Source organism: Mercenaria mercenaria, chromosome 4 (assembly GCF_021730395.1).
Source record: "Mercenaria mercenaria strain notata chromosome 4, MADL_Memer_1, whole genome shotgun sequence".
Lineage (NCBI taxonomy): Eukaryota > Metazoa > Mollusca > Bivalvia > Venerida > Veneridae > Mercenaria > Mercenaria mercenaria.
In genome coordinates, this window is record NC_069364.1 from 72,321,334 (window position 1) to 72,333,427 (window position 12,094).

At 36.7% G+C, this 12,094-nt stretch overlaps 1 protein-coding gene across 2 annotated transcripts; it reads right to left on the reverse strand.

Moving 5' to 3' along the window:
* Positions 1-563: 563 nt before the first annotated feature.
* On the reverse strand, positions 564-10,590 carry LOC123552120 (uncharacterized). Of its 2 annotated transcripts, none has more exons than XM_045341513.2 (6): positions 10,131-10,590; positions 7,448-8,265; positions 3,165-3,397; positions 2,712-2,945; positions 2,383-2,467; positions 564-2,192 (listed from the first exon to the last, which is right to left on the reverse strand). In XM_045341513.2, exons 2-6 carry the CDS (start codon positions 8,244-8,246, stop codon positions 1,099-1,101), a joined length of 2,445 nt encoding a protein of 814 aa, XP_045197448.2. In that variant the 5' UTR covers positions 8,247-8,265; positions 10,131-10,590; the 3' UTR covers positions 564-1,098. The 2 variants fall into 2 exon arrangements, with proteins under 2 accessions (XP_045197448.2, XP_045197449.2); XM_045341514.2 differs by lacking the exon at positions 10,131-10,590 and adding an exon at positions 8,676-9,296.
* Positions 10,591-12,094: the final 1,504 nt, after the last annotated feature.

A 12,094-nucleotide genomic window follows, 5' to 3' on the forward strand; every position in this document is an offset into this window, starting at 1 on the left:
TATAGTATTGAAACCATTCTATACCAGAGTCTGAGAAACAAACTTTAAATGTGTTGGCAAGATCAGAAAGTGAATCAGCTGTTTGTAACATTCCCATTCCTTGTTGTTTTGCCTTTTTGTAGTGTACGTGTTTACTGTCCATACTTTGAAGTCACTAACTGAGTCGGAATTTCAAGTTCAATTATTTAAAAGGGAGTCATGGTCTTCAAATTATATACTGTATTTAGCATATAACTATATCACTTTGTAACCATTATGACTATGTCTTGTTGGTAACATGGTAATGCACAATTGTATTTACATTTAGTGATGTATTCACTAATGCCAGCCTTTGAGAACTGCCAAACATTTCCAAATAAATAGGGTGCTCGAAGGAGGTTATATTTATCAACATTTGGTGATGGTTGTGGTCTTAGACAAAATGATCATACAATAGTATGTTCATGGAATGCTTTTACTATCTGATAAGGATGGGAGATTTATATGCAAATATATCTAGTAACATGGTACATGTATACAGTGTTGGCCTTATTGTTTTTTATATTATGAAAGAAAAAGATAACTGTTTTATGGGTATTGTTTTATTCATTCATTGCATGCTATTTACTTTGGAAATTTTATGACTAGGAAAAAATCAATTAATGACTGAAATAAATTTGAAAAAAGTCAAATGGTTTTGTGATGGGTTTGGTCCCAGGGAATAAGTGTACATACTTATATACATATATACAGAATGTTATACAATCAAGTTAGTCTGTAAAGAGTAACTTTGCCTGACATTATTTTCTATTTCATAATATTAAACAGTTTGTTACCTTGACAAATGAAAAGTCAGATCTGTTACACGTTATAGTACATTTATATGGCATTATACTTTCTCCATTGTTTTAATTAAGGTATGAACATCTCTAAATTGTATAACCAGATAACTTCACGTAATATTGTTCACAATATTGTTGTCAGTGCAAAATAACACAATATAGATCCTCTTGCATAACGTTTCTCTATTCATTTTTTGCTTGTCTGGTATAGCAATAGCAGTGACGTTAGTACACACACGTGCTCGCGCTCTCATGCATACTTAATGTTACAATTTCGTCACAAAGTATATTCCCAAGCGTTTCTGCTTTCTGTAGTTATGGTGGGAACATGAATTTCAAAAACCTGAGACATTTCTTGCAAGGAGGTACATGCTTGTGGCAAGTGCACGGTGTTGTCCTTTGGTGTAAACACGGAGACGGACTCGTCATCTGTGAATTTCACTGTAAGCTTTCTGACGCACAAACAGTCAAAACCGCACCACTGCTGAAGAAATTTCTGCAGCGCATTTCTAGAAATTTTATGCAAATACTGCTCGAAGAAAACTTTGACTTTGTCTTCGCTCTTGCTGGATTCAGCAGGGTGGTAGCAGACTCGCTGCAAGATAGTTGGCACAGAGGGGGTAAGGTGTTGATAGAGCTGAATGACATCTTCTTCGCCTAATTCTGCAAGGTCGAATCCTGCTGCAGACATACCTGCTCGCACCTGACAGAGGGACCAATGAGGCTGATAAAGTAAGTAGGTCTTTGCAATACTGATCATGGCTGCATCAAGTTCAAACGATTCTGGAATGTTCTTGCACCCATAACTCCCTAGAACTACTTTCACACATCTCTCAATTTTGGCAGAATAATTTTCTGCCCCTGATTTAAGTTCAGCAATAGCAGTCTCTAAAACATCTTTCTCTGACTCTGACATAGCCTGATAAAAAGATGTCAGCGCAAGTTGATCAGAACAGGACTCTGTGACTAGAGCAGCAAGGCAAGCAGGGGAGAATCGGATAGGGAAATAGTTTCCAAATACTAAACCATGCACCAGTATCCTTCCGCAGATTTGAAAGAAGTCGTTGGATGAAGATGGATCTAACAAGGGAACAAGATGATGGGTTCCAGTAAAGTGATTTCGGAACGCTTCTTCCCAAAAACTGACAAACACGGTACTGGGTTCCATTCGGTCGTCATTTTGAACACATCCATTTTCGCGGGAATTGTGAGGTTGGAAACAGACGGAAATCTTGTGTTTTTCTAAGCTTGTGTCTTCTCTGTAGGCATTAAGTATGTCGGTGAACAGAGAATCCGGCCTAATGTGAATATGCTTGGTCTCTTTCAGGTGTTGCCTCATGTCTCGCGCCATTTGCAGTATCTTCACATCATCTGTAATACACGAAATCGGAAATAAGTAAGCCAAAAAGTGTAAATTGTGTTTAATGAAGTAGCAATTTAACGTCGATTTCGACATCAAGCGGGCTGATACTATATTTATGTGTTTCGAATAAAGATCGAGCATCGCTGCTGATCTATGTATGTCTAATTTAAGCAACATAATAATGTAGTAAGGTCTTACCAAAGTCAGAGTCGATGTCCGTAACCTCGCTGTTTGTCTCCATATCTTCTTTGGGACAACAACTGCCGTTCTCTTTGCCTTTTCCCTAAAATCACATCCGTTGAAAGAAGGCGATAATTGAAATGTCCAAGAAAACCAGTGGTCCAATGCATGGATACTTAATAGTTTAAATGAGAATTTTGTCCAAAATTTCATTTTCCCCAATTTCTAACCGGAATGATCATAGTTTCTTTTGTTGTATGGAAATTAATTATTTACATAAGATAGGAAGGTAAATCTGTAAAAGGCATCATAACACTGATTAATAAATCTTACTTCAGAATACTCACATTTATCTCCGTTGTCACTGGCAACGGTTGTCCTGGGAACACGGGTAGTTCTCTCTTCGTGTCAACTTTACTATTCACAGATACCTCTGGAACCAGTTCTGGTAGACTAGTTAAAGGAATATTGAAATTTTGCATCAGGGCTAAAGGGTTGCCTAGCGAAGGGGCACTGTTATTGTTGTACACATCATCAAAGTTTCTGTGAATTACCGCAGCCGGTCGGTCCTCTTGCGTGTCCTACAAAGATAATAGAAAAAAAATGTCGAACTGTTGAAACTAACCTAACGCTACATCTTCAAACAGACGCCGAGTGGTGTTTTTGCAAGCGATATTCCATAGGTCTAAGCCTTTGTTAATGTAAAGAGAGGTGAAACCAATAATTCTTCCAAAACATTATTTAAGAAAACAATTTTCTTGCAAAAAAATGTTTGTTGGCCCTGGGTACAAGAAACTTACATATGGTATAACAATAAGGCTTCCTTGGTATTTCATATCTTTAAGTTGTCGAGGTGAGTGGGCCTCTACTCTGATCAGACGCCGGGTCTTGTCAATGCGGTACATGTCGTACAGGCGGCCTCCGAGCTTTGGGTACAAAGCAACCATGTATCCATGGAACTTTTTCTCATCGAATGACAAACATAGCTGGGTCTTCCTTGGTATACCGTTGATATAATCCTGAGATGGGTACCCTGAAAAACATTTGTATTTATATCCTGTGTTTTAGGCCAATACATGATGGGTTAGAGTCACAGGGTATATAATCGTTGGTGAACATTTTAGCTATTAATGTTTTTCAGTAATTTTTATTTACTTATGTGGCAGTGGAACATCCATGTCGAACACTACAAGCAGATTTGCCTTGTACATGTGACGATGTTTTGCCAGATTTAGGCATTTCGTTACTCAGTTTACTTGCGGCAGTTTTTGTCTGGAGTTTTTTCCCGGAGAATTGTTTCAGTTAAGTCTATAACGGAGCCTGTTATCAATTTAAATGACCTAACGATTCAAAGTAATGATGTGATATTCATAGAAGATTTCAGTCATCGGTTTTTTTCTTGCTACTTTTAGCGGTGTCCTGCCCACGAACATTTCCCAATACCAAGTAATGACGTAAATTGACAAATTTAATATAACATAAAATTACTTGATACTTCTTCATTACGCTTATATTTTCCACATTCCGCTTACTTCTAATCAATAGCCTCATAAAATCACATTTCGATTGATTTTACGGCGCACCGCTCTTGGCTTTGATAAATAGATTTTTCATTGATTTCTTGTCTTCGTGAAGTATAATTCCTATTTTGATTACTTGTAATAGCATTTTGAGTTGGCATTTATTTCAAGTTATGATTTGAAAATTCATTTATTACAGCCAGTAATTTGGTTTTCCAATATTCCATGAATATTTGACTGGCTGTAAATGATCAATACTGTAGGCGCTTTTACGCAGATTTTGCCACTGTCCTTATTCCAAAGAATTATTCATCTGTCAGAATTTATTCAGAAATTATTTGATAAGATTATAACTGACGCGCAGAACGACAGCGACATTGCATCAATAGAATAGTTCATAACCATATTTATGAAACAAAGGCAAAATAATAACCAAATAAATGAGAAAATATTGTCGTCTGCAGCTACTTGCAACAAAAAGTTCTTGAATCAAGAAAATTAGAATATTAACTACTCTTTATTGACGGGTGTTTGTTTTGAGAAGCCCTTCCTTTTTGCCTTTATACAACAGAACACGATGTTAAACTTTATAGCGATTGTCTGCACTGGAAACGCTTTTCGTGTCCGTTAAATTAGCTCTGTACGCAATCTTGAACGTCGTGCGCGTTCGCTTCTCGACATAAAATTAACGTTTTATCAGCGATGATAACAATGTTTCTGGAACATTAGTAATGATGTCATTATTGTAAGAGGCAAGGATTGGACTGATTTTTAACTCGACTATTCGAAGAATAGGACAGAGCCTACTCATCCGTTCGTCTGCGTCCCGATTTGGTTTTAAGTTTTTTGTATGTAAGCTGGTATCTCAGCAACCAGTACTGGGAAAGGATTGAAACTTCACACACTTGTTCACTGTGATGATCTGACATGTATTGCAAAGGTTCCATTACCTTTTTCCCCGCTTTTACAAAGTTATGCTATTTTGTGTACCTAGCTCATGCAGTTTTCATTCAATTCAAATAAAACTTTGTGAGTTACGCCCTTTTTTCTAACTTGGTAATATCACAACTATATTAGTAACTTAGGTACTCAACTTCTGCTACATTATCTGTCCAATACAGAAGAAACTTGGTATACACCATAAACACGAAGTTGATATGCGCATATTATCGGGACTACAATGCCCAGTGATTATTATTTTGATTTCTGCCCCCTTTCTGAGCTTAGTCACATTAGAACTACCTCTGTGCCTTGTGTACTCAACTCCTCTCCTACAGCTTACATCTAGTTCAAATTAAATGTAGCATACATCGTCAACATGATGTGGATTGTGCAAATTTTCGGGACTTCCATGTCTGAATTTTTTTCTGGAGTTATAACCCTGCTTCGACTTGAAACTTTGTATACTCCATTAACACGAAGTGGGCGTGTGCATATTTTCGGGACTTTCTTATCTGATTTCTTTTTAATAACTGCCCTTTTGGACTTTTGAAATACTACAACTACATGAGAACTTTGTGTTCTCAACTCCTACAGTGTTCACCCAAATAAAATGAAACTTGGTAAGCCGATACGCCATCAAAATGAAGTGACCATGTGCAATTCCCGCGACTTCCGTTTCCAAGTATTTTTCTGGAGTTAAAGTTCTGTTGTGGACTTCATTTATTATTCTGTCGAGCATTTTCTGGGGAGCATGTATCAAACAATGAATCTTGTTTAAGTTTTTGTATGTGAGCTGGTATCTCAGTGACCCCATGTGGGAACTGATTGAAAATTCCCGCACTTTTTCACTGAGATAATCTGATATGGACTGCACAGAATTCATTACTCTGTTTGCCTTTTTACTCAGTTTTATTCCTTTTTGGAAATATTTTTAAGTATTTTTGCGTTTCTAGATCATATTGCTATTTTTTTAGCTTAGGACGGTGGATGAAGATCCCAGGTGCCTCCTCCGGACATCATTTCTGGCACGGGCGGCACCTGGGTAGAACCAGCGAACTTCCGCCAGCCAGCTGGATTGCCTCCTCATGTGAAAGAATTCTACCCTCGCCCTCACCACCTCCCCGACCCCAACCCAGAGTTTCAATTGCACTCAGGGTACGTATGTGCCATAATATTGTTTTTGCATTGTCATGGAATTAGTTTCATTTTCAACTTAACATTTTTGTTTTTGTATGTAAATCTGGTATTTCAGTAAACACCCGTGCATGTGAATGGATTGAAAAAAAAACATATGCTTGTTCACTGTGATGTTATGATATTACCATAACTCTGCTTGCTATTTGACAAAGTTATTCCCCTTTCAACTTGGCAATTTGTGTGTGATGTTAATTTTGTACTTGTTTATGTCTACGTTTCTGTTACTATTTTAACTTATTTACTATTTAGTGTCTACTATTTTAACCTATTTAATGACAGTACTTTGAATAGTCGAGCGAAGAGTCCTCTTGTTATAAAAGTTTAAAAGGTAGTTTCTTGTTTAACGTGGGTAGTCGACGAAAGTCCCCACCTGGAATGGATGGGACAACTTATTCCAGCCGAGCCCACAGCAGGCGTCATATTTACCTCCCCAGCATTCAGTCTAGGCTGATACTGCTGAAAACAGTACCACCTAGCACTGAACACTAGTCAAGATATCAGCTGCAACCGGGAATCGAACCCGGACCGCTGGCGTTGTAGTCCAGCCTGCTAACCACTGCGCCACTGACTCCTTTCTTGTTGGCTGAACTTCAAGTGGCATGCTGGGTAAGGGAACTATATAAACCACGAGTGTTTGTTTTAATCACAATACAATTTCATAGACCTTCAGTTATTTTACCCTGGAGCGAACGCGCTTTGTGGTTCACAGCTGTCCGAGGGTCAGTGCCGATTTCACTCCGGGCTTTGAGTTAGGTATTATTGCAATTCAAAACTGGACACATCTGGTAATAATAGAAGACAAATTTGAAGGTGTCTTTATTTGTTACAAGGTGTATATTTTTTGACAGTTTCTTTTTAATGCCAGTTATTGCTATGATAAAACATTGGTTTTAAAATCAGGGCCTTTCCTTTCACCTTTAAGCACGACACTCTTTCCGTTCTTAATGTACACAGGTTAAACCACTTGAGCAGCTAAAACAAGTGGCAAACTGCTTCGTTATATTGTTTCATTGTATTAAAATAGAACAAAAATATCACATGGACCCTTCTTTCAAAGCAAACCCCTACGTAATTAATTATTTCTCCGTTACTGAAGAACATCGAATGTAAGTGACATCAGACGACAATATTTGTGTAAGTTTTGCAGTTGAAACACTGTTAGCGTGTATCAACTGTTATAAACTGTACGGAAACACAGGGATGTTCCTACCAAAAAGTTTGGTCCTTACCTTCTTGGAAATTTTGATGTACATGTATTCGGTAGATGTAACTTTCTATTTTATTACTATGGGATACATGTCCTACTAATCGTTTCCAAAGAAAGTTTGATCCGGTTGAACTTGTTTCACTGTATATATAGTTTAAACGGTAGAACTAAAAGGTGATGTGAACTGTGAAAAGGGAAAAAAACGTTCTTCACTTACCATATCCTTCTTGTTGATGTTGATCTACAAGCGCCCTCTCAATTGGATCTAGTGAGGAAAACTTGGGAAGTTTCGAGTTCTTGTCTGGTAGACAATACATAAACACTGAAAATGTCTCTTTTTCTTTTGGTCCCCGTTTCTTCTTATCTTTTTGCCGTAGTAATTCCATAGCGTGCATGATGAGTCCTGGGTTAGCAACAGCCTCGAAACGGCCAAAGTTATCAATGCCGGGTCTAAGTACTCTGCCATATTTGTTTCTGATTGGTCCAATGGTGCTGGTGTGTCCTGATGTGCTAGAATGCTGGAAAGTTCCATTCGCTGCCGCTGCAGCTGCAAGCGTGTTCAAATCTGGCTTCAAATCACCATTTGTCTGAGAAACATTCGCATCAGGGAGTTGATTATATACAAATATTTTGCCTTCACTGGTATTTTTCGCTGTCGTGGACTGTCCCTTTTGTTGCGACTGTATAATCTGCGCTATTGTGGCGGGTTTTTCCGTCGGGTTCCGTTTTTGCGCCGTATCTTGACCCGCTAAGTTGTTCGCATTCATAACTATCTGTCGAGCAAACTCTGCCATAAGTTTTGGATCCATACCAAATGTAGCGGGATTAGTACCAGACTGGAGTGCAGTTGGACTAGGTGCTTGCTTTTTATTCTGTGACCCATTTGGTTCCACAGAAGTTTCCCTGGATGCCGCGGCTTCGAGCTGCGTCTGGGTCTCCCTCATTGCTGTCTGATTTTGCATCATCATGGATGCCAGCTGTATCATCATCCGGGTGTTCTCATCCGCTTCCATCATCTTCACATGGACATATCATCTGGAGGGAATTAATACAACGTTTTAATAACAATGTTTCAATAATACTGAATTCAATAAACGTGTGTTCTTGTAAAACAGCTGACAGCCTGCCAAACAGTGATACAGATAAAATATCTTTTTCTTAAGTTACTACATAGAAAAGACAGGAACTTTAACAATACTAATTAGTAATTACGACTTAGATCAAAGTATGGTACGTTCAAATACCGAATGAGCCTGACATACCGCCTCAGCACTGTCAACGGTATACATCACCTTGTCCGAAAGGTCACCCTCTAGTTTTATTACTCACGGATCCAATAAAAATGCACCGTGTTTACTTAATTAACCAATATAACATTCTTTAAGAAAAGAATAGCTTCTTTCAGTAAATGCAGTACACGCAAAAAGAATAAAAATATGTTTTACCTAATTCACATCCACAAATTTCGTATAATCCTAATGGATACGTCAAAATTTATTAGCCCAGCTCGGTCCAATCTCATAAATGTCGTGAACAAATACAATCGATTTATTTGAAGGAAACTTTATCAGGACGAATATAATTTACTTTATAGCATAAATGGCATTTTATGTTTATTATACCGGGCCACGTGATCTTGTATAAATGAATCGAGATAATGGTATTTTCATAACGATAAATTTGTTACAATCATATTTCAGATAACGTTCTATGGGTCCCTGCTCTGACAAAGTTAATTAGCTAGTGGCAAATACTGGTCAAAGTAATGCTATTTTATTTTATGTACATGTCAAGGAGAGCGACTATAACACTTTATTTTTACATAATTATGTTAGATACATTTGCACTAATAGTGCACGCGGCATTTTGATGTTTCCGAAAACATGAAATATATAAAGTACAAACGGGGAAAAAATGCAACACGTGTTTGATTAAGATATTATTATGTTGAACATCAAACAATAATATTTAGACTTTTGAGTTTTTATTACTTAATCAAAAAGAGTTTCACATAAAATTCTTCAAATATTATAAACGAATAAAAGTAAATATTTAAAGGCTGAAAATTACAAACAGGCTTAACATCCGAGCGATATTTAAACAGGCATGGTAATTTAATTTATTTGTGAGGTCGGTCGAGTACATGTAAGTATACAATTTCCCGTCAGGCATATGTTTTGGGAAAAAAACATCAGATAGAGCATTTTTGCGTTGAATATATTTCTTACAACATTTTTGAGGCGGTTGTCCGGAATTCGATACAGTTGAAGGCGAAATTAATCCCTACATCACTGACTTTCTATGTATGGACTGAATAATAGTTAATAATGAGTTAAAAGACGAAGAAAATAGAAAATAAAGCAGTATTAAGAAAGGTCTAAATTAGAAGTATATCGTGAGAAACGGATATAATCACTATAGTTGTAATCATCTTAGTTACTGTTAAGTGACACATGCAATATAAAAGATTCGAACCCATTTTCAAGCCTCTATACTACCGCAGTACCGCCCACTTCACAGTTAATGCGCGCATTAAATATTCAATAAGCACACAGTGCGCTGTCCATTGCGAACAGCCGCATTGAGAATTAACACCAGTCTTCAATAGCATTTCTTCTTTAAAACAACATACTATACTAAACAAAATCATCTTTAACCTTTGTCCATTTCAAATTTTAAGTTTTAATATTATGAAAACGTTTTGAAGTATCAAGTAACTTCAAATTTAAATAAACACAAGATTAAGAGTGGATAAAATATGTAGAGATAACAGCTTTACTTGAAAGTATTTTCGCTGGTGGAAAATAGCTTTCTTATGAATCAAATTACAATCAATAAACTTAAAAATTACATTTAAATAATATAATTTTCTTTTAATTTCAAATAAAAGTTAAACTTACCAAAGTTTCGTGACAAAGGTCCTTCTTGCAGTTGAATCAAAAATCAGCTTTTCCGAATGATAAAACTTATTTTTGTCGTTCTCGTTCTTCTAATGTCCCGTTGAAATTATTATTGCCCCATCAGAAAAAAAACTCTCTTTGTTAGGTCCTAGTTATTTCTTCTAAACTAAATAACACAGATGTACTGGTGATTAAATTGGATTTCGTGCTCGTTGCTATGGTTACAGCTCCGAACATAATAATTTTATTAGATGCAGTATCTTTACTGTAAATTCCATTTCGAAACGTTCTGAATAATTAGATAGGCCTGGGCTATAATTCTATATTGATTTGATATTGCCTCAGCGCGTTGCTGTTAAGCAATATTATTATAGCTATAGAAATTGCGTTCCTAACTCTTGAAAACAACGTTTCAGCAGGAAATAGCGGCCCATTATTATTGCAATTATTGTTATGGCTGAAATATTGCGCATATGTAAACTATATTATACGACTGAAACCCTACTCCACATCAAAATTATGTTGTTTAGGACTGATACGCCGTAACTGGGTCAGGTTAAGTGAAAAACTTGTATAAATAAATTATATTGAGAGAATGTTTTTCTTATCGCCAGCGAGAGTATAAACTTTGATAACGTCTATTATTTTACACTTAATTTCGTTTGTAACTGAATACATGATTATAAATAAATTATTTACGATAAAATATAATTATTCCTATCGGGTTACATGGTTAATGGTATAACCATAAAGGCTGGTATTGCATTACTCGAGTTTCTGGTTTATAAAACGTGTACAGAACATGTATGATCATTACTGGATATTTTACGCTAGATATGGTTAATAAGTGTAAAATAATAGACGTTATCAAAGTGCTTGGTACTCGATCGAACGGCTAAATGGCAATGAATTACCCTTACGTCAAAGCGTTTTAATTACAACATATCCCTTCCTACCTCAATAATCAAACATAAATACATTTATACATCAAGAACTCGTAAAAATATGAGCTTTTTTGATGAGTTTAATGCTGATTTTCAAAAAAATTAGAAACTCTTCCTTACTGTAGAACGCCATTCAAAAAGAATATATATATAAACTCACGAGCATGATGCCACTACCAACGAGGGTAGTTTGTTTGTTAATTATTTATAATGCCACCGGTAATCTGTATAGGCAGGGTCACTCAAAATTCATTTTTGAAAGACCCTGGTATGGGCGACTCCTCCAATTAACTGTTAATGTTAGTGGAAGGATAGCGCAAGATACAGAAGTTTAGTGCCCATACACGGGACTCGCATCTCAATGTTACCAATGTTTAGCTGTAGGTGCGCGGGCTCGAGATCTACGACCCCTAGTTTCGTACTTAGTGTAACCAAAGGACCATTAGTGTTACCAAAGGACTACTATGTTGGCTCTAACAAAGGTAGGTTACTGGCACTAAGTCCGGTCCAGCATATTGTCCTATGATTATAGGTGTTTTCAGGGATGAAGTAGTTAAAACATCCACTACAGATTATACTGTGTTTGACTTAAGAGTTTCACCAGCCGCTAATGGTATATATGGTAGCCGTCCAGCTATATACAGGTAAGCAAGACACATCTGCATCAGTTGCACACTGCATATACTATTTACAAGCAAATAAGATTGCTTCTCACTGCACAGGAAACCAGGCCTAATTCTGTACCTATACGTTGGTATCTCCATAATAATACGACTCTAGTTAAAACGGTGTTGATGTAAATACATGTACTTCCCATGACCATTCTGCAGCATAGTATTGTATTGTAAGGATATCATTTCGTAAATCTTGCAAAACTCAACTTTGTCCTTATTCAACAAGTACCTTATCTTTGTCCTTATTCAACATGTACCTTAACTCCTTATTCAACACGTACCTTATCTCTGTCCTTATTCAACATCATTACATGTACCTTATCTCTGTCCTTATTCAACATGTACC

What these genes read in the sequence shown, in the direction of transcription:
- LOC123552120 (XM_045341513.2), bottom strand. Translation starts at nt 8,246, where the DNA reads ATGATGGAAGCGGATGAGAACACCCGGATGATGATACAGCTGGCATCC. An exon ending in ACATCAACAAGAAGGATATG is followed by an intron (nt 3,398 to 7,447) that starts GTAAGTGAAGAA and finishes AATGTTTTTCAG; the next exon opens with GGTACCCATCTCAGGATTAT. An exon ending in CAGTGACAACGGAGATAAAT is followed by an intron (nt 2,468 to 2,711) that starts GTGAGTATTCTG and finishes ATGTGATTTTAG; the next exon opens with GGAAAAGGCAAAGAGAACGG.